Source organism: Agelaius tricolor, unplaced genomic scaffold (genome assembly GCF_023055355.1).
Source record: "Agelaius tricolor isolate 1412-34295 unplaced genomic scaffold, bAgeTri1.0.p SCAF_16, whole genome shotgun sequence".
NCBI classification, from domain to species: domain Eukaryota; kingdom Metazoa; phylum Chordata; class Aves; order Passeriformes; family Icteridae; genus Agelaius; species Agelaius tricolor.
Genome location: NW_027269276.1, coordinates 1,223,913 through 1,248,103, shown reverse-complemented (window position 1 = coordinate 1,248,103; position 24,191 = coordinate 1,223,913). Strand labels below are relative to the sequence as shown.

The 24,191-nt window shown below is 52.2% G+C and overlaps 4 protein-coding genes across 5 annotated transcripts in view; 1 reads left to right on the top strand and 3 right to left on the bottom strand.

Moving 5' to 3' along the window:
• Positions 1 to 6,821, top strand: part of PIAS1 (protein inhibitor of activated STAT 1) — a 57,872-nt gene extending 51,051 nt beyond the window's left edge. The window contains 5 exon segments of the mRNA XM_071441122.1: positions 557 to 699; positions 897 to 934; positions 2,999 to 5,071; positions 5,114 to 5,626; positions 5,657 to 6,821. Coding sequence (XP_071297223.1) covers positions 557 to 699; positions 897 to 934; positions 2,999 to 3,295 — 478 coding nt within the window. The 3' untranslated portion in view covers positions 3,296 to 5,071; positions 5,114 to 5,626; positions 5,657 to 6,821.
• Positions 4,656 to 5,522, bottom strand: LOC139597077 (uncharacterized). The gene has a single exon (XM_071442056.1). It carries the CDS (start codon positions 5,520 to 5,522, stop codon positions 4,656 to 4,658), a length of 867 nt encoding a protein of 288 aa, XP_071298157.1.
• Positions 6,822 to 9,707: 2,886 nt separating the features above from the next.
• CALML4 (calmodulin like 4) lies at positions 9,708 to 13,780 on the bottom strand. 2 transcript variants are annotated; one of them, XM_071441124.1, is made up of 5 exons: positions 13,479 to 13,780; positions 13,348 to 13,378; positions 11,835 to 11,975; positions 11,093 to 11,281; positions 9,708 to 10,045 (listed from the first exon to the last, which is right to left on the bottom strand). In XM_071441124.1, the coding sequence occupies exons 1-5, from the start codon at positions 13,608 to 13,610 to the stop codon at positions 9,948 to 9,950; spliced, it is 591 nt and encodes a 196-aa protein (XP_071297225.1). In that variant the 5' UTR covers positions 13,611 to 13,780; the 3' UTR covers positions 9,708 to 9,947. The 2 variants fall into 2 exon arrangements, with proteins under 2 accessions (XP_071297225.1, XP_071297226.1); XM_071441125.1 differs by lacking the exon at positions 13,348 to 13,378 and having other exon boundaries at positions 13,479 to 13,776.
• Positions 13,781 to 14,952: 1,172 nt separating this feature from the next.
• Positions 14,953 to 23,609, bottom strand: CLN6 (CLN6 transmembrane ER protein). Its single transcript, XM_071441123.1, has 7 exons — positions 23,175 to 23,609; positions 21,944 to 22,058; positions 21,342 to 21,440; positions 18,881 to 19,069; positions 17,575 to 17,630; positions 16,357 to 16,479; positions 14,953 to 15,347 (listed from the first exon to the last, which is right to left on the bottom strand). The coding sequence occupies exons 1-7, from the start codon at positions 23,588 to 23,590 to the stop codon at positions 15,059 to 15,061; spliced, it is 1,287 nt and encodes a 428-aa protein (XP_071297224.1). The 5' UTR covers positions 23,591 to 23,609; the 3' UTR covers positions 14,953 to 15,058.
• Positions 23,610 to 24,191: the final 582 nt, after the last annotated feature.

Genomic DNA, 24,191 nt, shown 5'->3' with positions numbered 1-24,191 from the left:
AGTGCCCCAAGCACCTGGGCACACCTGAGCAGCCAGGCTGGAAATAGCTCCTGGTTTGCATAAATACTCTGGGATGGAAGCCAGGGATCCTCTGGGAAGTGTTCCTGCTCACAGTGGGAATCACTCAGGGACCACTCCGACCCCTGCAGGCCTTTTCCAGCTGGAATCACCTTGGAGGGTGCCAGTGCTGTGGGGTCACACAGGTCCCTGTGGGGTTTTGGATTCAGTGTTCCTTCAGGATTGTCTTGTCCTTGTGGAAAACACCTGTAACACATTTCCAGAGATTCCAACACCCATTTCCAGTTCCTGCTGATTGGGAATGAACTTTCCCAAATTCCAGCCGTGCTGGGCTGAAGGGATGTTCCTGCTGGAATTCTGTGAACCTTGGGGAATGTGTGATGCAGCTTTGGAGTGGCTGCACATCCTCCAGGAAGTTCGGAATGTGCTTTGAATTGAAGTTCAAATTGAAAATAAGCAAACAAGCGTCCCCTGATGGGACAGCAATAAACCCAGAGTGTATTTTATGCTTTTAACAAGCCTTTTTTTCCCCTTCCAGCATTTTAAATTTACCCCACCAAGCTTCTCCCGTGTCAAGAACCCCAAGCCTTCCTGCTGTGGACACCAGCTACATCAACACATCACTCATCCAGGACTACAGGCATCCATTCCACATGACACCCATGCCTTATGACCTGCAAGGTGAGTTCTGGCTGCACCTGCACAGCTCTCCAGGCACACATTTAATTATAAAATTAAAAAAATGAGGTTAATATCTCTGGTAACAAAGAGAATTTGGAGTGCCATCAGTGTTTGGCTGGTTTATTTCAAAATAAGTGGTGAAAAAATGGACAGGGGCTGTTTTGAGAAGCTGAATTTTGTTTTTTGTCTCTTGACAGGTTTAGATTTCTTCCCTTTCCTGTCAGGTGACAATCAGGTAAGTCAGGGAGAACCAAATCCTGCGGCAAACACTTTTCCAAGCAGGATTTGCTGTGTGGGAAGCAGCAGCAGCATTATCTGAACACAGGTGTGGGATGAGGCACAGCAAAAATAAATATTTGGACAGTTTTAAAATTTTAAACTCAGCAGCCACTTCATTGTGGAATGAAGGTGCAGCTTGATCCCTTCTCCTCCAAAAAAAGGGTGCTGGGATGTCTCCCTGCCCTTTCTGCCCTCCCAAGGAGGGAAATTGCACTAAAATTGCCCTAAAAGCTGAGGGACACTTGGATATCCTCATGGAGAGCAGAGCCTGCACTGGGAATTTGGGCCAGGAAATCTGGCTGAATATCCAAGATCTGAGAATGATTCTGATCCAAGGAATGCTGCTCTGGTTGTGGAGAAATCTTTGGGAGCAAGGCTGGGACAGCCTGGATGTTCAGTCACGGTGGGAAGGAGCACTGAGGGCAGAGCTCCCCCTCAGGGAGGTTGTGTTGAAATGGGATTTTTGGCTGCTCCAGCTCCTACCCTGTGGGGCTGCAGCAGAGAGGAGAACCTGGGCCAGCCCCTGCTCCACCCCGTGGCACCGAGCTGGCCCTAAATGCATTTCCCAGGATTGTGCCTTGCTGCCAGCAGGGATCAGCACAGCTCCACCTCTCTGCTGGGCTCGCCCTCACTTCTGGGGCTGGCAAAATGAATTTGGGGGAGTTTCACCCCCAAGGAATTTTTTAAACAGCTAAACAAAAAAAAAAAGCCCCAAAGTGCTGCTGCTTGCCCTTTTTCCTGGTTTGGGTGCTGTGACCCCATTCCTGCTTGCCCTTTTTCCTGGTTTGGGCTCTCTGATCCCATTCCTGCTTGCCCTTTTCCTGGTTGAGGTTCTCCAATCCCATTCCTGCTTGCCCCTTTCCTGCTTTGAGCTCTCTGATCCCATTCCCTCTCCGCTGGTCTGTGGGGTTTGGGTTTACAAACCACATTTGTAACCCCAACATCCCCCAACTCCTTTCGGCTTCAAAACTGGGGGAACCACAGAACTAAAAATCCATTTCACATCCCACTGCCCGAGCTGCTGTGAAACCCAGAACTGCCAAAACCTCCCCTTGACAAAACCCCTTGATTTCCTGCTGCAAAACCTGAGTTTTAACCCCTTGATTTCCTGCTGCAAAACCTGAGTTTTAACCCCTTTTTTCCCTGCTGCAAAACCTGAATTTTAACCCCTTTATTTCCTGCTGCAAAACCCGAATTTTAACCCCTTTATTCCCTGCTGCAAAACCTGAGGTTTAACCCCTTTATTCCCTGCCGCAAAACCTGAATTTTAACCCCTTTATTCCCTTCTGCAAAACCTGAGTTTTAACCCCTTTATTCCCTTCTGCAAAACCTGAATTTTAACCCCTTTATTTCCTGCTGCAAAACCTGAGGTTTAACCCCTTTATTCCCTGCCGCAAAACCTGAGTTTTAACCCCTTGATTCCCTTCTGCAAAACCTGAATTTTAACCCCTTTATTTCCTGCTGCAAAACCTGAGTTTTCACCCCTTTATTCCCTGCTGCAAAACCTGTTTTAACCCCTTTATTCCCTTCTGCAAAACCTGAATTTTAACCCCTTTATTCCCTGCTGCAAAACCTGAATTTTAACCCCTTTATTCCCTGCTGCAAAACCTGAATTTTAACCCCTTTATTCCCTGCTGCAAAACCTGAATTTTAACCCCTTTATTTCCTGCTGCAAAACCTGAGGTTTAACCCCTTTATTCCCTGCCGCAAAACCTGAGTTTTAACCCCTTGATTCCCTTCTGCAAAACCTGAATTTTAACCCCTTTATTTCCTGCTGCAAAACCTGAGTTTTCACCCCTTTATTCCCTGCTGCAAAACCTGTTTTAACCCCTTTATTCCCTTCTGCAAAACCTGAATTTTAACCCCTTTATTCCCTTCTGCAAAACCTGAGTTTTAACCCCTTTATTCCCTGCTGCAAAACCTGAATTTTAACCCCTTTATTCCCTGCTGCAAAACCTGAATTTTAACCCCTTTATTCCCTGCTGCAAAACCCGCGTTTTAACCCTTTCTCTCCCCCCAGCATTACAACACCTCCCTCCTCGCCGCCGCCGCCGCCGCCGTCTCGGCCTCGGACGATCAGGAACTTTTGCACTCCCGCTTTTTCCCCTACACCTCGTCCCAGATGTTCCTGGATCAGCTGAACGCGGGGGGCAGCAGCTCCCTGCCGGCCACCAATGGCAGCAGCAGCGGCAGCAACAGCAGCCTGGTCTCCTCCAACAGCCTGCGGGACAACCACGGGCACCCCGTGCCCAGCAGGAGCAGCACGGACACGGCCTCAATCTTTGGTATCATACCAGATATTATCTCCTTGGACTGATTTATTTCTATTTTTTTTTTTTTTTTTTTTTGGGAGGAGGGGGTTTTGGCGGGGTGGGATTTGGGGTGGGTTTTGGGGACAGAGGAAATCTTCGTGCTCGGTTTTCCTTTCTGTTCGGAGAGAAAAAAAAAAAAAAAGTTAAGACAAGGTGGTTTTTTTTTTTCCTTTTTTTAAAAAAGGGGAAAAAAAAATTTATGTGTACAGAGAACAAAAAAAAAAAAGTCTATTTTCAGTTTTACTTTTGTATATAAACCTAAGATGGCCTCGCTGGTAAAAATATGAAAAAAAAAAAGACAAAAGAGAAAAAAAAATTAAGAAAAACAAGGAGCTTCAGTTCATTTTTATGGATGCTGAAGATTTTACACCTGTGCATTTGTCATGTGAGTTTCTTTCCTTTTCTTTTTTCCCCCCTATAGTTTGGACACCAATGGCATTATTTTCTCCACAGTTACAGAAACAGGAGAGGAGCTGAGCTTCTAAAGTTCAAGCTTGGGGAGAGGGGTTTTTTCTCCTCTTGGAGAATTTCCCTTGGCTGGTGGAATCTAATTCCCCCATCCCATATTTAGTGCAGATTTTATAATTCTGGCAGCAGAGCAGGCCCTGCTCTGTCTGCAGCCCAGAGCCTTTCAGGAGTGGGGTTGTTTTTTTGAATTTTTTTTGGCATTTCTGGTTCCGTGTCCCCTCTACTCAAGCAAATTCTCCTTCTGAATTCCTTGCTTTAGTCAGGAATGTTGCAAATTCATCCAGGGAGCCACACAAAGCTGACTTGGGAGGTTTAGGTTGGATTTCAGGGAAAATTCCACCTCCAGAGGGTGTGGGGCACTGCCCGGGCTCCCCAGGGAATGCTGACATTCCCAAGGCTGCCAGAGCTCCAGGAATGCTGGGACAAAGCTCCCAGGGATGCACAGGGTGGGACTTTGAGATGCCCTGTGCAAGGACTTTGATCCTCTTGGGTCCCTCCCAACTCAGAATATTCCACATTTCTGGGCTTCAGTTACTCCTGAGGGCTTGACCCCATCAGATCCCAGCTGAGCAATGACCTGTGGGACAAGGTGTTCCATTTCTGTGCAGTGGAGCCCCAAATCAACATCAGACCCCAGCTGAGGAGTGACTTGTTGAGGAATTCATTGAGAAATGAATCTGATTTGGTTGAGATGTTCCATTTTTGTGGCGTGGAGCCCCAGCTCCCAGCTGAGGAGTAGTGACCTGTGGCACGAGATGCTCCATTTTCATGGGGCAAAGCCCCCGACCAACACCGCCTCACTCGGGCTGGAGGGTTTTGCTCCTCAGAGCTTCAGTCCTGCTCAGACAACTTCAGCTGTTCCCTGAGCCTGTGTGGGTGGAGCTGCTGTGTTCAGACTCAGCCTAAGCCCCCTGCAGCTGGGCCTGGCCTGGCAGGGTTCAGTGCAGGGTTCAGCATTGCAGGGCTCAGCACTGTGGGGTTCAGCATTGCAGGGTTCAGCATTGCAGGGTTCAGCAGTGCAGGGTTCAGCAGTGCAGGGTTCAGCACAGGTTTCAGCAGTGCAGGGCTCAGCATTGCAGGTTTCAGCACCACAGGTTTCAGTGCAGGGTTCAGCACTGCAGGTTTCAGTGCAGGGTTCAGCACTGCAGGGCTCAGCACAGGGTTCAGCGCAGGTTTCATCACTGCAGGTTTCAGCAGTGCAGGATTCAGCACTGCAGGGTTCAGCACTGCAGGGCTCAGCACAGGATTCAGCAGTGCAGGTTTCATCACTGCAGGATTCAGCAGTGCAGGTTTCAGCGCAGGTTTCAGCGCAGGTTTCAGCGCAGGTTTCAGTGCTGCAGGATTCAGCAGTGCAGGTTTCATCACTGCAGGATTCAGCAGTGCAGGTTTCATCACTGCAGGATTCATCACTGCAGGTTTCATCACTGCAGGATTCAGCAGTGCAGGGTTCAGCAGTGCAGGGTTCAGCAGTGCAGGATTCAGCAGTGCAGGATTCAGCAGTGCAGGGTTCAGCAGTGCAGGGTTCAGCAGTGCAGGATTCAGCAGTGCAGGTTTCAGCAGTGCAGGGTTCAGCAGTGCAGGTTTCATCACTGCAGGATTCAGCAGTGCAGGGTTCAGCAGTGCAGGGTTCAGCAGTGCAGGATTCAGCAGTGCAGGTTTCATCACTGCAGGATTCAGCAGTGCAGGGTTCAGCACTGCAGGGCTCAGCACCGCAGGTTTCAGCACCACAGGTTTCAGCGCAGGTTTCATCACTGCAGGGTTCATCACTGCAGGATTCAGCAGTGCAGGATTCAGCAGTGCAGGATTCAGCAGTGCAGGTTTCAGCAGTGCAGGTTTCAGCACAGGTTTCAGCACAGGTTTCAGCGCAGGTTTCAGCAGCACAGGTTCCAGCACTGCAGGATTCAGCAGTGCAGGGTTCAGTGCAGGGTTCAGCGCAGGTTTCAGCGCTGCAGGTGAGGCTGTGCCCCAGCACCCCCTGCATGCTCAGAGCTGAGTGCTCCCCCCTGGACATTCCCTGCTCAGTGCCAGCCTGAGCCCCAAACCCACCAGGAAAACCCAAACTCTTCCTCCCCATCCTGCTCTTTTAGGGGTAGTGGCCTCCAAAATTCACTTTTTCCTCGGAGTTCTTTGGATTCCTCAGATTTTTTTTTTCAGCCATATTTAATTCCTGGTTTCTTTTCTCATTGTTCTTAAGTTGTGCATGACATAGGAAAAAAAAATTTTTTTTTTTTTTTTTTTTTGGTCATTTGGGCTGATCCGTTCTTCTTAAGGAGTGGAATGTGTAAATAGCTGGAATGCAGATTTTTTTCAGGAGATTCTTTAAAGTCAGAGAAAGGGGGAGGGAAGGAAGTGATTCTCTTGTGTCCCAAAGTCCATGTCAGAGAGAGTAAATATTTCCTCTGGTGTGAAAAATATTTTTATAACTGGTTGAAAGTGCAGGTATTGAGTTTATCAGGAAAAAGAGAGTTAAGGAATACTAAAATTAGCAGATTCTTGTCTGAACTTTTTCATGTCCAAAAAAACTGTTGATTGCAAATAGTTGCTTCAAGCATTGACAAGGGCCACCTTTTGCCTATGAAGTCGTCTCAAAAAAACATAACTATAAATCTTGCATTGATTTAAAAAAAAAGGAAAAAAAAAACAGGAAAAAATTTAAAAAAATACAAGAAAAAAAAGAAAAAAATCTTTAATCCAAGTAGCATTAGGTATTGCTGTCTGATCAGTCGTATGGTTATTTGAAAGGTTCACATGATGTGGCATCAAAAATTGTTTTTAGTGTTTTTACAGCATCCCTCTGCCACTAAATAGTTGACTTGAATTTTGGAAAAAGGAAACTGTTGGTGTTTATATGTATATGTGTGTGTATATATGTATTTATAGATCCGTGTGTGTGAGTTCCAGGTGAGTTCAATAGTTTTTTCCCATGCATGTGTATTTCATACATATCTGGCTGATATATTCTATTTCACCATACACCGATTTTATAATTTATTAAATGTCAGTTAAAAAAAGAAAAAAAAAAGAAATAAAAGGATAGAAAATGGGAAAGACTTATTTTTGAAACAGTCTGATTTTGAAGTGATTCAACCTCTGCTAGGAATATCTCTTATCCCAGTTTAGGAGAAGATTTTTCGTGGATAAGCTGGAGGATTTCTCTGGAATTGGGGGTGTGAGTGCCGTGGTTTGCCTGGAGCCTGTGGGTCCCAGCTCCTGGAGGATCCAGCAGGAATTTGGGATTGCTCACAGCTCCTTTCCCACTTTTCCATGGAGTCTGTGAAGGGCGACCCCAAGAGCAGCGGGATCAAAACCCTGTGAATCCCGTGGGAAATGGAATGTGGTGGTGATGGTGATGGTGATGGTATCCCAGGATTTGGCACTTTGGGAATGGCAGCTTGGACAGGAGCATTCCCCATTCCCTGTGATCCTGCTGTGGAGGGACAGGGGCCCTGCAGGATCCATGGCCTGGGAGCATTCCCGAGGCTGGAATTCCTCTGTGCCTGCAAGCACACGTGAGCCTTGTGCCACAGCCTCAGTCTGCCTCTCCCCATTCCCTGCCAGAGTCACTCCCAAATCCCCAAACTCCTAAATTCCCAAATCCCCAAACTCCTAAATTCCCAAATCCCCAAACTCCTAAATTGCCGAACTCCCAACTTCCCAAACTCCCCAACTTCCAAACTTCCAAATTCCCAACTCCCAAACTGCAGCTCTGTGGTCTCCAGCCCTGCAGCAGAGGCCTGGGCCGTGCTCCTGCTGTGATCCCTGGAGTTGCAGGTGGGATTGTCCTCGGAGCAGGGTGTGCGCACAGCTGGGGGGGTTTCACAGAGCTGGGGTGTGCAGATGTGCCTGGGATGTGCACATCTGTCTGGGGATGTGCAGACACAGCTGTGGGATGTGTGCACGCGTGTGTCTGGGGTGTGCACGCGTGTGTCTGGGGTGTGCATGGTTTTGGGATGTGACACGTGTCTGTGGGATGTGCACACACCTGGGACGTGTGTGTGTGTGTTTGGGATGTGCACAGATGTGTGGGGGTGCACACGTGTGTCTGATCACACATCTGGGGTGTGCACACACCTGTGGGACAGGCATCTGTGGGTGTAGGGGACATTCACACACGTGTCTGGGACATCCACACGTGCTTGGGGTGTGCACATGTGTGTCTCACACACACACAGACTCAGGTTTGGGACGTGCACACAGGTGTCTGTGGGACATTCACACATGTTTGGCATGTTCACACGTGCCAGACATGCACACACATTTGGGATGTGCACACGTGTGTCACACCCTCACACCTGGGATGTGCACACGTGTGTCACACCCTCACACCTGGGATGTGCACTCACGTGTGTCACACCCTCACACCTGGGATGTGCACACTTGTGTCACACTCACACACCTGGGATGTGCACACGTGTGTCACACTCACACACCTGGGATGTGCACACGTGTGTCACCCTCACACCTGGGATGTGCACTCACGTGTGTCACTCTCACACCTGGATGTGCACTCAGGTGTGTCACACACCCTCACACCTGGGATGTGCACTCACGTGTGTCACACTGTCACACCTGGATGTGCACTCACTCGTGTGCCCCCATCAGGAGCAGCTGCAGCTGCCTTGGAGCCCCCGTCCCATCCTTTCAGAGCTGGAGATTCCCCCTGAGCCATCCCAGAGCCGCTCCTGCCCCTCCAGAGGGATGGAGCAGCAATTCCCCTTCCTCTCCCTGGAGGATTCCACAGCTGGCACGGTCCAAGAGTTCCTTGGATTCTCCAGGAGCTGCAGGGCCCAGGAGTGTAAGGAGAACGTGGTGAAAATTCATTCTTTGTTGCAGTTGAACATTTCAGGGTTTGAAGCTCATTTTAGTGGGAAAAAATTTTGTTTTAGCGGCGTGATTTTATTTTATTTTATTTTTTTAAACAGAATTTAGATTTCTAACAACTGAAAATCACTGGTGGTCCCCAAAAGTGCTGCTGTTCATGAGTTAACAAAAGGCAAAAAGTGTAAATAAGGACAGTATGAAAATGACCATGAATTCCACGAATGGAAAGCTCTCATCCATTGCCTTAAACCTTTTCTCTTCATTTTCCTTAGGGCATGCCAAACCAATCCATGGATTTACAAATGTACAGTAGCCCAATGTCAGTTTGTATAAAAGTACCGAGTGAAAATATTTATTATATGCATTGGAAAAAAAAGAAAAAAACCAACCAAACCCCTGGTTTACCCCCTGAATGTTCCCTGTTCCTGTAGAAATCCTTCAATGTAATAAAAAGCATTCGGTTATTTTGTGTTTCCTGAGGGGGTAAAGTGGGAAGAGAGGGTTTTCCTGGGCGGATTTGGGGCTGGGATGGGTTTTTTGGGATGATTTGGTGCTGGAATGGGTGCGAGGGGCGGCTCCTCCCTGGCAGCTTTGCTTTGGGAATGTTTTCCCAACCTGGAGCAATCCCAAGGGATTGGGAGCTGCTGTGTCGGCAGGAATGGGGAGGGATCAGGCCAGGGATGGATAGGAACGAATTCTCAAAGAATTCCAGGAATTCAAGGAGTTCAGCTGCACAAACCAATCCTTTCCTGCATCACCATCCCAGCTGTGAAACTTCCCAGCTGAATCCAGGGAGAGCTGCCTGAAATCCCAGACACCCCTTTGAGGAAGGCTCTGAGATCCAGGTGGGACAAAAACGAGGATCAGAGGGAATTTCATCAACCTGGAAAACGAGGATCAGAGGGGGTTTCATCAGTCTGGAGCTGGGGAGGTTTTCCTGGTGTGGAAAAGGGGAATTTTCCTGGCCCTGTTTTTCCTTTTTTCCCTGTTTTTCCTTTATGCAGACACCAAACACCTGCTGGGCTGTGCTGGATTCTTGGAAAACCAGGAGACCTTGACCATGAGTTCCTTCTACACAATCCTGACATTTAAATGCTTTTTAAAATGATTTTTTTACAGCTTGACATGTGTTGTCACATTCAGTTTATTTCAATAACAGTTATTATTGCTATAATAACAGATATATAAAATAATATTATTTCTTGTTTTTCCAGGAATCAAGGGGGAACCTCTGGAAGTGTCAGCACTAAATGAAGGCAAAATCAGGTTTTGAAAGGCAACTGATGGTTCCTGAGTCTGACTAGAAAGTGGGGAAAATAGAAATAAAAACCCTCCAGGTGCTGCTCTTAGCAAATCCCACTCTGGGTTTCAGTAGTCGACTGAGGGAAGGCAAAGGAGGTGCACAAATTCCTCGTATTTGATGGTTCCATTTGGCCCAACTTTGGCTTCTTTTAGCAGATCATCCACTGCAAAATGGGAAAATACCGTTGGGATGGGATATTTGGGGGTGTTGGGGTGTTCAGAAGGAAAGCAGCACTGCAGGGTTTGGGGTCTGGGGGATTTTTGTGGGCAGTCACCTCTGGGATCAGGTGAGAGTTTCAAACTGGCACCAATCAGCACCTGGATTTTAATTCCATGTAAAATTCTCTGCAGCAGGAATATCCATCTTTTTGAGTTCCACTGAGGGGGAAAAAAACCCCCACAAATTCAGTCCAGATGGGCTTTTGGGGTTATTGTCCCCCTCGGAGCCAAATTTCTGACAGACTGGAGGGGTTTGGGAGTTTTGCCTGGTTTTACTTTGGTGTCTCCTGGTGGCACAAGGCCCCTCCTTGTCCCAGAGGCAGCTGCAGAGGAGGAGAAGGAAAAGAGAGGAGGAAAAGAGAGGAGGAAAGGAAAGGGGAAAGGAAAGGGAAAGGGAAGGAAAGGGGAAAGGAAGGGGAAAGGGGAAGGGAAGGGGAAAGAGGGAGGGAAGGAAAAGAAAAGGGAAGGAAAGGAAAGGAAAGGGAAGGGAAGGAAAGGAAAAAGGGGAAAGGAAAGGAAAAAGGGGAAAGGAAAGGAAAAAGGGGAAAGGAAAGGAAAAAGGGGAAAGGAAAGGAAAAAGGGGAAAGGAAAGGAAAAAGGGGAAAGGAAAGGAAAAAGGGGAAAGGAAAGGAAAAAGGGGAAAGGAAAGGAAATTTGGTCCCAGTGGGAATTGCAGGTACCAAGGAAAGGAAAGGGGAAAGGAAAGGAAAGGGGAAAGGGGAAAGGGGAAAGGGGAAAGGTGAAAGGGGAAAGGGGAAAGGGGAAAGGGGAAAGGGGAAAGGGGAAAGGAAAGGAAAGGAAAGGAAAGGAAAGGAAAGGAAAGGAAAGGAAAGGAAAGGAAAGGAAAGGAAAGGAAAGGAAATCTGTTCCCAGTGGGAATTGCAGGTACCAAGGAAAGGAAAGGGAAGGGAAAAGAAAGGAAAAGGAAAAGAAAGGCAAAGAAAGGAAAAGGCAAAGAAAGGAAATTTGTTCCCAGTGGGAATTGCAGGCACCTTCCTCCTCGGAGAGCTTCTCCCCCAGCCGGGTGAGCTTGGCGCGCAGCTCGGGCACGGCGATCACTCCTCTCTTCTGCCGGTCAATCATGGCCAGGGCCCTCAGGATCTCCTCCTCGGGCTCCTCCTGCTTCATCTGCCTGTACATGATGTTCAGGAAGGTGGAGAAGTCCAGCTCGGCGTTCCTGTCTGGGAAAGGAAGGGCAGATCCTTTGGGAATGGCCCCGTTTGGGGGCTGGACCCAGGGCCAAACGCTCCCCTCCTCCTGCCCCAGTTCCCTCTCCTGGGGTTTCTTCTCCCTGGCCTTGGGCATCTGGATCAGGGCATGTCACAACCGGGGTTTTTCTCCTAAAACCCCATTTATAACTCTGTTCAATTTCTACTCTGAACTCAGATCCTGATTTTTTAATTCCCTCCCCCCCCAACCTGATCTCACAATTCCTTGATTTTTGTGCTTTGTTTTTCCCACAGATCTTCAGCTGAACATCTTTCTGTGCTCTTCCACCTCTGTTGGTTGGCCCGGACAGCCTCCCACCCTCCAAATCCATATTAAATGTTTGTCTCCTGCTTTTTTAGGGATTTTTAATGGCACTGTTTTGATCTGTGGGCTGGATTTAACACATCCCAACAGCTTCGGGAGACTGCTCTGGGTGCACGTTCCCTCCTGGAACATCCCAGCTCCAGGAAAACAGATTTTTTTCCACGTTTAATCCCCGTTTTGGTGGCTGTGCAGGTCGCTCACCAATCCTGTGCAGCTGCAGGTGTCTCTGCACCTCTCCCGGCGTGGGGCTGGCTCCCAGGCACCTCATCACTGCCAGCAGGTCCGAGGCTTTGATCTTCCCTTTTTGTTTCTTGTCGTACAGGGAAAAACATTCCTTGAACTCTAATTAAGAACCAAGGCTGGGTCAGCGGGCAGGATCCCATTGAGCCCCGCTCCGGGCCGGGCAGGATTCCAGCCGGGATCCGCTGTCGGCCCCGGGGGTGTCGCCTTTCCACCAGGGTGATGGGCACGGGGGGGGGAATTAAGGGCAATTAAAACCCCGAGCGGAGCCAACTGGGGCCCTCCAGGCTGAGGAAGCGCGGCTGGGAGGGGAAAAGGGCTGGGAAAGGGGAGGGTTTGGGTTAAAAGTGCTTTTCTTGCCTTGGTGGGGTGAGAGAGGGGGGAGAGGAGGCTGAAGGAGGGACGGGGAGGATGATGGAGGGGGAGGAAGGGAAGGGAAAAAGAGAAGAGGAAGAAGGAAAAGAGGAAGGAAAAGAAAGTAGAAGGAAAAGAGGAAGGAGGGGAAGAAGGAAACGAAAGAAGAAGGAAAAGGAAGGAGGAGAGGAGAGGATGATGGAGCAGAGGATGCTGGAGGAGGAGGATGCTGGAGGATGTCGGCGGTGGAATATTTTGGGGATGGAATATTTGGGGGATGGAATATCTTGGGGATGGAATATTTTGGGGATGGAATATTTTGGAGGTGGAGGCCGCCGAGTTCCCCCCCTCGCTCCCTCTCCCGCAGCCCCGCCCGGCTGCAGCTGACCCAGATCCGGCCGGGCTCTCCCCCTTCCCACCCCGCTCCCTCCCGCTGCAGAAACCCAGCCTGGGCTGGTGCCATCCCCGTCCTTGTCCCCTCCGTCCCCAGCCCTCGCTGCTGGGGCGGCTGCACCGGGCCGGGGGTGCCCCGAGGATGCTCCGGGGGTGCCCCGGGGGTGTCCCGAGGATGCCCCGGGGGTGCCCGTGGGCGCCGTGGCCTCCCCTGGCCCGGCCGCCGCCTCCGCTCGCCAATCCCTCGGCGGAGCTGATCAGATTTGCATTAATACTCTCATTAATACTCTCATTAATACTCTCATTAATATCCTTATTTCAGCTTCCTTCGGCCGTTCCCGCAGCAATCCCAGCCGCGGGCGCGGCTCCCCTTTCCCAGTGGGAATTTGGATCCCCTGCGCCGCCTCCTTCCTCCCCATCCTCCTCCTCCTCTCCTCCTCCTCTCCCACGGCCCGAGCCCCCCAGGACGGGCCTGAGCCCCCGGCATTCCCGGGATGTTTTCCTGGGAATGGGCAGCGGCTGCTCCCCTCCCGGCTGCTCTTGCCCTGCAGAATTTCCCTGGAATTTGGGAGATTTCCCTGTTTTCCCAGGCAGCAGATCCGGGAGAGCCGGGACTGAGGGACAGCGAGCCCAGACTGAGACACTTAGGGGGAAAAACGCCATTTTTATATAAATGTAAATTTAATCTCGCTAATTGACGCCCGAAGCAGAGCAAACCCGTACCTACCATTAATTTGATCCTGGGACAGAAACTTTGCCTGGAGCAGGAACGGAGAGAAAGAAAAACAAAACCGAGAAGCTTTAAAATGAGATTTGGGGGCGCAGAGGGGCCCGGCGGAGCCCGCACGCGTCACTCACCATGGTTTTGGGGACAATCCCTGGGATTTGGGGTCCCGGCGGGAGCGGAGGCGGCTGCTGCCACTTTTGTGCTTTATTCGGGGCCAAAGTCCGGCCGGGCGGGCGGAGGCTGTAATAAATACCCGCTGCCATGGCTACGGCGCTGAGCCGGCCGCCTCCTGCTCCTGCTCCTGCTCTGCTCCTGCTCTTGTTCTGCTCCTGTTCCTGCTCTGCTCCTGTTCCTGCTCCTGTTCCTGCTCTGCTCCTGCTCCTGCTCCTGTTCCTGCTCCTGTTCCTGCTCCTGCTCTGCTCCTGTTCCTGCTCTGCTCCTGCTCTGCTCCTGCTCTGCTCCTGTTCCTGCTCCTGTTCCTGCTCCTGTTCCTGCTCCTGTTCCTGCTCTGCTCCCGTTCCTGTTCCTGCTCCTGCTCCTGTTCTTGCTCCTGTTCTTGTTCTGCTCCTGCTCTGCTCCTGCTCCTGTTCCTGCTCCTGCTCTGCTCCTGCTCCTGTTCTTGTTCTGCTCCTGCTCTGTTCCTGCTCTGCTCCTGTTCCTGCTCTTGTTCTGCTCCTGCTCTGCTCCTGTTCCTGCTCTGTTCCTGCTCTGCTCCTGTTCCTGTTCCTGCTCCGGCTCCTGCCGGGAAAAGCCATTTCCCAGCCTCGGGATGGGGCTTTGCGCCTTTTTGGGGCCCCAAAACCTTCCCCCCCCCAAAAAAAAAAAAAATTAAAAAAAAAAATTCCAACATTCCAAAATAAATTTAAAATATCCAAAATTAAAAAAAAAAATCAGAAAATTCCAAAATCAAAAAATAAAATTAAAAAAAAAAAAAAAAACAAACGGAAGGACTGGGGGGTCTGGAGAAGGGTGAGGGGGATTTCTGGATCTGCAGGAGGATTTGTAGGGAAGGGGTTTGTTTTTATCCCAAATTTCACCTGCAGATTTCCTCCTCCCACCACTGGAACTGGAGCTGCATCCCCGGGGCAGCCGGAGCTGCTCAGCCTGGCTCCCCTTTCGGGCAGGTTTTGGGGAATTCTCAGGGATTCTTGTGTCTGAAAGCAGAAAGTGCTGGGGCAGAGATCCTTGGAGATCTTGATGGATTCTGGGGCTGGTTTTGGGGAATTCTGAGGAATTCTCACCCCCTGAGTGAGAGCTGGTGGTGTTGGTGCAGGGATTCTCGGAGTTCCCCCCTGCCCCATGGATTTTGGGGCTGTTTGTGGGGAATTTGCCCTTTTGTGAAAGCTGGCAAGTGAGTGCTGGTGGAAAGACCCCTGGAGTTCCCCCCTGCCCAATGGATTTTGGGTTGTTTTATGGGGAATTTGCCCTTTTGTGAGAGCTGAAGGCGCTGGGGCAGAGATCCCTGGAGTTTCCCTCCTTCCTGACAGATTTTGGGGCCATTTGTGGGGAATTGGCCTCTCCTGCCCGTTCCTGTGCTCAGCAGTGAGAGTGAGTTGATTAACTTTAATGAATCCCCTCCCCGACCAGCCGTAATCACCACGCAGCCACCATCACTCAGGAATTTATTGGAAACACGTGAATCTACATTAGAAAAACTAGATTTCTTCTTCTTTTTTTTTTTTTAAATTCCCCCCTCAAAAATATCAAAAGCTTAGAAACTGCCCTTGGCTGCGTGCAGGTTGTTCATGTGCAGGGTGTAGAAGGCCCAGGGCTCGGGGATGTAAATCACCCCCGGGTACTTTTTCCGGAGGATTTTGTCATTCCAGAGCCAGCCCACCCAGGCTGCGATGAGGAGCAGGGTGATGATGAAGGAGAGGAAGAGGAAGAGCCCGTTGCTGTCCAGCACCAGCCCCTTGCGCCGCTGGTGCATCACCAGGGCCATCATGGCGAAGAAGGTGAAGATGTAGAGGATGAAGATCTGGCCCTCGGTCACCAGGTACCTGCGGGGAGAATTCCTGGGGATCCCGGGCTGCTGGGAGAGCGTCCCCAGCTCCTCTGGGATCATGGGTGATCCTGGGATGCAGGCAGAGCATTCCCAGCTCCTCTGGGATCACAGGGAGAGCATCCCCAGCTGGTCTGGGATCAGTTCTGATCCTGGGATCACAGGGAGAGCATTCCCAGCTGGTCTGGGATCAATTCTGATCCTGGGATCACAGGGAGAGCGTTCCCAGCTCCTCTGGGATCAGTGGTGATCCAGGCAGGGAGAGCATTCCCAGCTGTTTTGCGATCACTGCTGATCACAGAACCCACAGGGAGAGCATTCCCAGCTTTTTTGGGATCAGTGGTGATCCTGGGATCACAGGGAGAGCATTCCCAGCTTTTATGGGATCAGTTTTGATCCTGGGATCACAGGGAGAGCATTCCCAGCTCTTTTGGGATCAGTTTTGGTCCTGGAATCACAAGGAGAAGCATTCCCAGCTCTTTTGGGATCAGTGGTGATCCTGGGATCACAGGGAGAGCGCTCCCAGCTTTTATGGGATCAGTTTTGATCCTGGGATCACAGGGAAAGTATTCCCAGCTTTTATGGGATCAGTTTTGATCCTGGGATCACAGGGAGAGCGTTCCCAGCTCTTCTGGGATCATGGGTGATCCTGGGATGCAGGGACAGCATTCCCAGCTCTTTGGGGATCAGTTTTGATCCTGGGATGACAGGGTAAATATTCCCAGCTTTTATGGGATCAGTTTTGATCCTGGGATCACAGGGAGAGCATTCCCAGCTCTTTTGGGATCAGTGGTGATCCTGGGATCACAGGGAGAGCATTCCCAGCTTTTATGGGATCAGTTTTGTTCCTGGGATCACAGGGAGAGCGTTCCCAGCCCTGCAGAGCAAAAGCTGCCCTGGGGAGCCCTGGGGGCAACGGAGCAGCTCTTCCTGGAGTATTCCTGGGTATTCCTGGAATATTCCTGGACTATTCCTGTGGAATTCCCTCCCCACCCCGAGGGACTCACCAGTAGTAGAGGCTGCTGGGCCCCACCAGGAGCAGGGCAGCCAGGGGCATCCGGCTCTGCTCCGCCGCGGGCGTGAAGCAGCCGGTGAAATAAATGAACAGGATCAGGAAAAACGGGATGTACCTGGAAAAAACCAGCAATTCCCAGAGCTGGGATGAGCCTGGAAGGGACTGGAACTCCCCCAGGTCCACCCCACACCCAGAGCTGCTCCTGTGCTGAGCCTGGGGAAGGAGCAGCTGTGGGATTCCTCCTGCTGCTGTGGGATTCCCTGTTCAGGGATTCCTGCAGCTGTGGGATTTCTGCTGCTGTGGGATTCCCTGTTCAGAGATTCCTGCTGCTGTGGGATTCCTGCTGCTGTGGGATTCCTGCTGCCTCCCCAGGGCACAGAAGGGCTGGGCAGGGGCTGGGCCCATCCTGGGCTCTGCAGATCCAGAGAATTCCCAGCCTGGGGCAGGAAAAGCCCGGATTTGCTGATGAAGGCAAAGCTGGGTTCCAGCTACCTTGGACAATTCCAGCAGGGCATTCCCAGGCTCCTGTGCTCCTGGGATATGGATCAGGATTCCTAAACCCCCCCAGAGCTCTTCATCCCTTTAAAGGGCTCCAAAGAATGGGGTTTGCTCCTTCCCAGCACTCCAGGGACCCCAAATCAGGCAGGAGAGATTTCCCCAGGATCATCCAGAGGGGATCCAGGCCCAGCCAGGCCTTTCTGGGGTCTCTCTTGGGGTGTTAGGGATGCTTGGGGTGTTTGTTTGGGGTGTTTGGGGATATTTGGGGTGTTTGTTTGGGGCATTTGGGGATATTTGGGGTGTTTGTCTGGGGTGTTTGTTTGGGCTGTTTGGGGATGTTTGGGGTGTTTGTTTGGGGCGTTTGGGGATGTTTGGGGTGTTTGTTTGGGGTGTTTGGGCTGTTTGGGGTGTTTGTTTGGGGTGTTTGGGGCACACCTGGGGGTGCTGGCAGCCAGGAGGAACCAGGAGGAACCTTCTGTCCACCCCTGGAAGGACAAGCTGTTGCTCTGTCCCTCCAATCCCAAAATATCCCTGAGCAGAGGGGATTTTCCAGCGATTGCCAGCTCCACCCTAATCTGGATCCTAATCCTAATCCAGCCCTGGCCAGCAGAACATTATCCCCAGCCAGCTCTGGCTCAGGGGTTTGGTTTTTTTTCCACTTTAAGCTCTGCCCTTCCCCCTGTGCCATCCCATGATCTCTGGACCCGCTCACCACATGGAGTGCCCCAAGTACTCGTCGTAGTAGTAGAGGAGCTCGAAGGAATCGATCTGTGAAGGACACAGGGGTGAGAATCCCCGTCAGCAAACGAGGGAACCCCAAACAGCTCCATCATTCATAAATTCCAGAAACGCCTGAACCCAGCCCAGCCCCTTACCCAGGTCATTCATAAATTCAGAATTTAGAAACGCTTCAGTTCAGCTCAGCTCCTCACCAGAGTCTCAGGTTTGAGGTTCCTTTATCATTTATAAATTCAGATTTTACAAAACCAGCTCAGCCCCTTACCAAAATCTCTGGCTTAAGGTTCCTTTATAATTCCTTTATAATTTGTAAATTCAGATTTTCGAACCCAGCCCAGCCTCTTATCAAGGTCTCAGGCTCAAGGTTCCTCTATCATTTATAAATTCAGATTTCAGAGCCCACTGAGCCCCTTACCAGGGTCTGAGGTTTGAGGTTCCTTTATAATTTATAAATTCCGATTTTAGAAATGCTTGAGCCCAGCTCAGCCTTTATCATTTATAAATTCAGATTTTAGAACCCAGCTCAGCCTCTCACCAAGGTCTCAGGTCTGAGGTTCCTTTATCATTTATAAATTCAGATTTTACAAACCCAGCTCAGCCCCTTACCAAAATCTCTGTCTTGAGGCTCCTTTATAATTTGTAAATTCAGATTTTAGATCCCAGCTCAGCCTCTCACCAAGGTCTCAGGTTTGGTGTTCCTTTACTATTTATGAACTCAGGTTTCAGAGCCCAGCTGAGCCAGGTTTGAGGTTCCTTTGCCATTTATAAATTCAGATTTCAGAAGCCAGCTCAGCCCCTCACGAGGTCTCCGGTTTGAGTTTCTTTTATAATTTACGAATTCAGAATTTACTAACCCAGCTGAGGCCTCATCAGGATCTCAGCTTTGAGGTCCATTTATAAATTCAGGTTTCAGATCCCAGCTGAGCCTCACCGGGGTCTCAGGTTTGAGGTTCCTTTCCCATTTATAAATTCAGAATTTACAAACCCAGCTGAGCCTCACCAGGGTCTCAGGTTTGAGGTTCCTTCCCCATTTACAAATTCAGGTTTTACAAACCCTGCTCAGCCCTCACCAGGGTCTCAGGTTTGAGGTTCCTTCCCCATTTACAAATTCAGATTTTACAAACCCCTGTGAGCCCTCACCGGGGTCTCAGGTTTGAGGTTCCTTTCCCATTTACAAATTCAGATTTTACAAACCCTGCTCAGCCCTCACCAGGGTCTCAGGTTTGAGGTTCCTTCCCCATTTACAAATTCAGGTTTTACAAACCCTGCTCAGCCCTCACCAGGGTCTCAGGTTTGAGGTTCCTGATGATGGGGTTCTCCCTGACAGACAGGTGGTGCTGGTACCCGCTGAAGATCAGCCGGTGGTTCACCGAGTCTCCCACCAGGTGGATGCTGGCGCCCATCACGAAGGTGATGATGCTGACGTAGACCATGGACCTGGGCAGGGTCTTGGGGGACCTCTCGATGAGCTGCAGGCACAGGGAGGCTGTGAGGAGGAGGAGGAAGAGCAGCAGGACATGGCAGCTCCTGCCCTCGCTGGGTTTTGGGGGTTTTTTTGTCAGAGCGCTCAGAAATTCGCCACCAAAAACCCCAAAATATCCTGAGTTCGAAGGGACCCAAAGCAATCATCAAGTCTGGCTCCTGAGTGAACTCATATTGGGGTCAAAGGCACAGGTTTTGTGTTTTTAGCAGCAGGAGCTGATAGAGTTAGGCTGTGCTGAAGAGAATGGATTGCTTCCTGCAGGTAAGGCACCTGAATCTCACCAGAATCACCAAAATCCAGTTCCAGGGTTCCCTCTGCCTTTCACTGAAAGTGCTACCAAAACAGATCCCCAGAGTTTCATATCATAACAGCAACAGATAGCCTTGGTTCATCGGGACAGGAATTAGAAATGGCATTAAATGTAATTTTAAATGAACCCAAGCTAAATATTCCAAGACAAATATTGTCATTCTGCCAGGCTGCTTCAAATCAAGTGTTACAGGCCTGCTTTTCAGCACTGGCCCTTAGGTTTTAAAGGTACAAACTCAGCAAAGTTCAGCCAATCCCTTTTTCTCAAAGATGTAACAACCTGTCCTGGCTTTGGGTAACTTTGGGAGGAAAACCCCTAAAAGGGTTTCTGCTCCTTTCAACCCCAAGAGTTCCTTTGGTTCGCTCTTAAAGGGGTTTCCTCATTAAAGGCCGTGGTTCTCCTGCCTCTGGAGATGATTGGGAGGCTGATGTGCCCTCCAGTGGCAGCAGAGCCTCCAGCACAGAGCTCCTCACGCTCCCCACCCTGTCTGGACACTTCAGGATCCCCCAGGTGAACACTTTGGGGTTCTGTTTCCTTTCCTCCCCATGGAACGGGACTCAGCTCCACAGAGAGCTTCAGGATCCCCCAGGTGAACACTTTGGGGTCCCGTTCCCTTTCCTCCCCGTGGAACAGGACTCAGCTCCCCACAGTTTGACCCCACAGCCAGGAGGAGCCACAAAACCACTCGGGGCAATTCCTGGGCACCACTTTCAGTGCTGGGCTCTCTGCCTGCCCCGTCTCGAGCACCTGAGGCTGGCTCAAGCCTTGGGACAGCAGCAGGAATTTTGGGATGCAGCTCCACACTCAGCTTGCGGAGCAGGGAAGAGCTCCCGAGGCGGATCCCAGCTCCAGGAGTTTTCCAGCTTTGGCTGGGTCAGCCCTGGGATCAGCCAGCACCCCCCCCCCCCCCCTCCCTAAATCAGCTTTGCAGCCCTCCCCAAGCAGGGAAAAGCTCCTTATTTGTGTTTAATTTTGACCTTATTTGGGTTTAATTTGGAGGCTTAACTTTCCCTTCCCCTGAAGCCGGGGCACGGACGTCACAGAGGACAAGGAGAGCTCAAGGTCCTGGAGGGGACAGGAGGGTGGGACACGGCCCTGGGCCAGGGAAATGCATCCTGGACCTTGCTGGGGGTGAGCCCTGCAGAAATCACCTGGGAAGGGTCAGCTCCCACGTCCTGGATATTCCCTTTTTGCCCCCAGCCTTGAAATCCTCCCGGAATATCGAGAGGGAATCGTTTCCACCTCAGGCTGTAATTCAACTCCCAGCTAATGAAGGTTAAAATAGATTTATAAATGCTTTCTCCTGAAGTGTTTAATGGGAAAAGATTCCTAACGATCTGACAGGATTTCACCTCATGAATGGTTTATGGGATCCAGAGGTTGGCAGCTGGAGCCAGATAAATTCCAGCTCCAGCCACAATTCCAGTGTCAAAGATCAAGTGGAATTAAGCTCTGAACAATTCAGAAAATCCGCTCTGCTTCCAGCTGCCTTTTAAGCCAAAGGTTGATGTTGTCCTAAAAAATATCATTTGGGAACAGGGCTCTGACCACTCCTGAAGCCAGGATTCCAGGGGGAAGTGATTTGCTTTGGATATGCAGGAAATTGAAGTGCCCTTTAAAAGGTGGCACCACAAATCCCTCCTGGAGTGGGAAACTCCTCCTTGCTGGAAGGGATTTGGGAATAACCAACATCCTAAAATCCTCTGAGCCTCTGCAAAACCAGGAATGGAAAACCCCTGAACATTCCCAGGTTTAACTTCAGCTCTGACTCCTCCTGGAGCCAGAATTCCAGGGGGATTTTCTCTGGACAGGCAGGAAATTGAGGTGGCATCACAAATCCTCTGAACTCTTTCTTACTGACAGCAATTTGGGAACAACCAACACCCTCAAAACCTCTGAAACTTTACAAAATTGGGAACGGGGAACCCCTGGGCATTGCCAGGGTTACCTTCAGCAGCAGGAAGGGGGTGATAACGTTGTAAGCCATGTGGAAATAATCTCCAGCGCTGGGTTTGTTCAGAGGAAACCATTCCAGAGGGAGGATGATCTGAGGAGAGAGGGAAGAGCAGCACATCAGCGATCACGGGAGAGGGAAAACGTTGGGAATGCTCAGCTGGGCTTCAGGGGGTTGGCAGGGACCACACTGGGCAGCTCATCTTGGAGCAAACTTCCCAAAAATCACCCTCTGGCACTTTCCACTCCCAGCCCTGCCCGGTGCTGGCAAGCTGTGGGGTCAAGGAAGGCATTTGGGATTCCTGGATCTTCCTGGACCTTGTGCCAGCTTCCAGCTTGAAAAAATTCCACTGAAATGCAATGGCCACTCCTGGAAGCAGCAGCCCCAAGCTCTGGGATACAGGCGAGGAATGGGGAAGAGCAGGAGGAACCTCCCAGGTGTGAAACAAAGGTGTGGGAGAGGGGACAGGGAACAGAGACCGGAGCTGGCTTGGCCCCAGTGCCACCAGAGCGGGGCTGTGCTCCCAGCTCCTCCAGGACCCCGTCCTGGCACAGGGGACAGCCCTGGGGACCCCCTGGCCGTGCCCCCTCACTCACCATGGCGATGGGGCGCCCGAAATCCAGCACCCAGTTCTGCAGGGTGAAGTAGAACCACAGGTCCAGGTGGAACGGGGACGTCTTGAAGGTGTCCTCGGCCTTCCCTGCCCCATGCCTGGAGGGGACAGAGGGACACGGAGCCCTGGAGCAGCTCTGGGAGGGGGCAGAGCTGTCACCCCAGGCCAGAGCTGCGCTTCCCTGGCTCTGGGAGCTGCGGGATAACAAAGCTGGGCAGCAGGCAGGACAGGAGAGCACCGAGCTGTCGCCGTCCCTGACCCGTCCCCGTGGGGAGGCTCCTCCTGGTCTCTTCAGCAAGGTGAAAAGTGCTGAATTAAGTGCAACTATTTTTAACTTTTGCATGATGAAGCAAAATCCCAACTCCCAGGAGTTGAGCCGAGGGCTGAAACTGCGGCGCTGCCCGGCGGAATTCCAGCACCGGGATGCTCGGGATGCAGCGTCACCCTCAGCTCCTGCTCCCAGCACCCTCTGCCTCCACCGAGGACCCAGCCCCGAGGATCCAACCCCCACGGAGCCTTTCCGTGAGATGCCCCCCCAGCACCTCTGGGCCTTCACCTCCCTGCAGGAAAAGCCGATCAATGCCTCTCCTGGTGCCCAGAGCAGAACGGGATCAGCTGGAGCAGCCCCGAGCTTGGGCTGCCCGTGGTCCAAAGTCCATGGAAGTGTCCCTGCCCATGGACCAACAGGATCTTTAGGGTCCCTTGCACCCCAAACCACTCTGGGATGGCTCAACGAACCCCGAGAGCTGGAGGGTGAGGATGGGGTACCATGGATGAGCTGGGAATGCTGCAGCTCCCTGGAAGAGCCTGCCCAACCCTGGATCGGCTGGGATGCCCCAGGTACGCCGGGATGCCAGGGATAAAGCCGAGAGGGGGAACCCTGGGGGACCCCAACCCTGGGGATATCTGGGACCCTGAGCCTGGGGAGATATCCCGGACCCCAACCCTGGGGATATCCCGGACCCCAACCCTGGGGATATCCCGCATCCCAACCCTGGGGATATCCCGGACCCCAGTCCTCGGGATATCCCGGATCCCGACCCAAACGATGCTCCGGACCCCGCAGCACCCGCGGGTGGTACCCGGGAAGGGCCGGGCTGTCCCGGGGGGTTCGGGTCGGGCCGATCCGGGGGGGTTGGATGCGGTGAGGATCCCCAGTGAACCCGGGGTGGATTTTCCCGTTCCCGACCCCCCCGAGCCCCGGCCGCGCTCACCTGCCCGGGTAGAGCGGCCCGGCGGGCGGGGGCGAGCCCGGGGCCGCGGCCGGGAAGGGCCGGCGCCGCGCCGAGCCCTGCATCCGCCCGGCCCGGGGCTCCCGGCGCCGCTGCCGGGGCCGCTGCCGCTGCTGTGGCGGTGCCGGTGCCGATCCCGCTGCCGGGAGCTCCCGGCCCGGCCCGCGGAGCAGCGGCGGCTGCGCGGGGGCGGCCCCGGGCCCGCCCGGCGGGGCGGGGGCAGCGCCGGCCCCGCTGCTCCGGTTCAGCCCCGGCGCGGCCGCAGCGCGGCCCGGGAGCGGCGGGGCCGGGATGGCCCCGGCTGGGATGGGCGCAGCGGAACGGTCCGGGCCGCGATCACAGGGCAATCCCCCGGACCCTCGGGCAGGGAACGCTCCGGGCATTCCGTGCCGAGCCATCGCTCCGAGCCCCGGGGTCACTGCGAACGAGGAGCTGGAGCTCTCCGTGGGCCTGGCCACGCTGCTTTTCCCGAGTTGCCACTGCCCTGGGTTATTCGCAGTGGGTGCCCCCGCTCTGTTCGCTGCCTGCTCTCGGTTTTGGCCGGATAAATCCAGCGGGATGGGGTCGCGCCCAGGCAGGGAGGGATTCGCAGCTTTCAGGGCTGAATTTGCACTCGCTGGGGTTTGGAGTTTAGGGTCTAAATCGGAAGGTGCATCCTGCCATGGGCAGGGATATTTTCCCAGGATTATCCCAGGTTATCCTGTCCAACCTGGCCTTGGACACTTCCAGGGATGTGCAGCCGCAGCCAGGGGCCTCCCCACCCTCACAGGGAAGAAAGTTTGAGGCACCAAACCCCTCCTGTAGGGCTTGGTCTGGGCATGGAGGCTCCATCACCCCAGGATGGGAGCTCCGTGTGTCACACCCTGTCCCCATTCCCTTGGATGGGCACGGTGTGACACGGGATGGGAACAGGACAATCCCTGGGAGCTGCTGTGTATTCCACTGAGGAATTCTGGCCTGGAATTCTGGTCCTTCCAAAGCTGAGGGGGCTCCCAGAAG

Bases quoted from the DNA above. Each gene is read 5' to 3' on its own strand.
- CALML4 (XM_071441124.1), bottom strand. From the start codon at position 13,610: ATGGCAGCGGGTATTTATTACAGCCTCCGCCCGCCCGGCCGGACTTTG. The intron at 11,282-11,834 runs GTGAGCGACCTG...TTCCTTTCCCAG, and splicing joins CCTGCAGCTGCACAGGATTG to ACAGGAACGCCGAGCTGGAC. The intron at 10,046-11,092 runs GTGCCTGCAATT...CCCATTTTGCAG, and splicing joins GAAGCTCTCCGAGGAGGAAG to TGGATGATCTGCTAAAAGAA.
- LOC139597077 (XM_071442056.1), bottom strand. From the start codon at position 5,522: ATGAACCCTGCAGTGATGAAACCTGCGCTGAAACCTGTGGTGCTGAAA.
- CLN6 (XM_071441123.1), bottom strand. From the start codon at position 23,590: ATGGCTCGGCACGGAATGCCCGGAGCGTTCCCTGCCCGAGGGTCCGGG. The intron at 22,059-23,174 runs GTGAGCGCGGCC...TGTCCCCTCCAG, and splicing joins GGGCCGCTCTACCCGGGCAG to GCATGGGGCAGGGAAGGCCG. The intron at 17,631-18,880 runs GTGAGGGCTGAG...TGTCCTTCACAG, and splicing joins ACCTCAAACCTGAGACCCTG to ATCGATTCCTTCGAGCTCCT.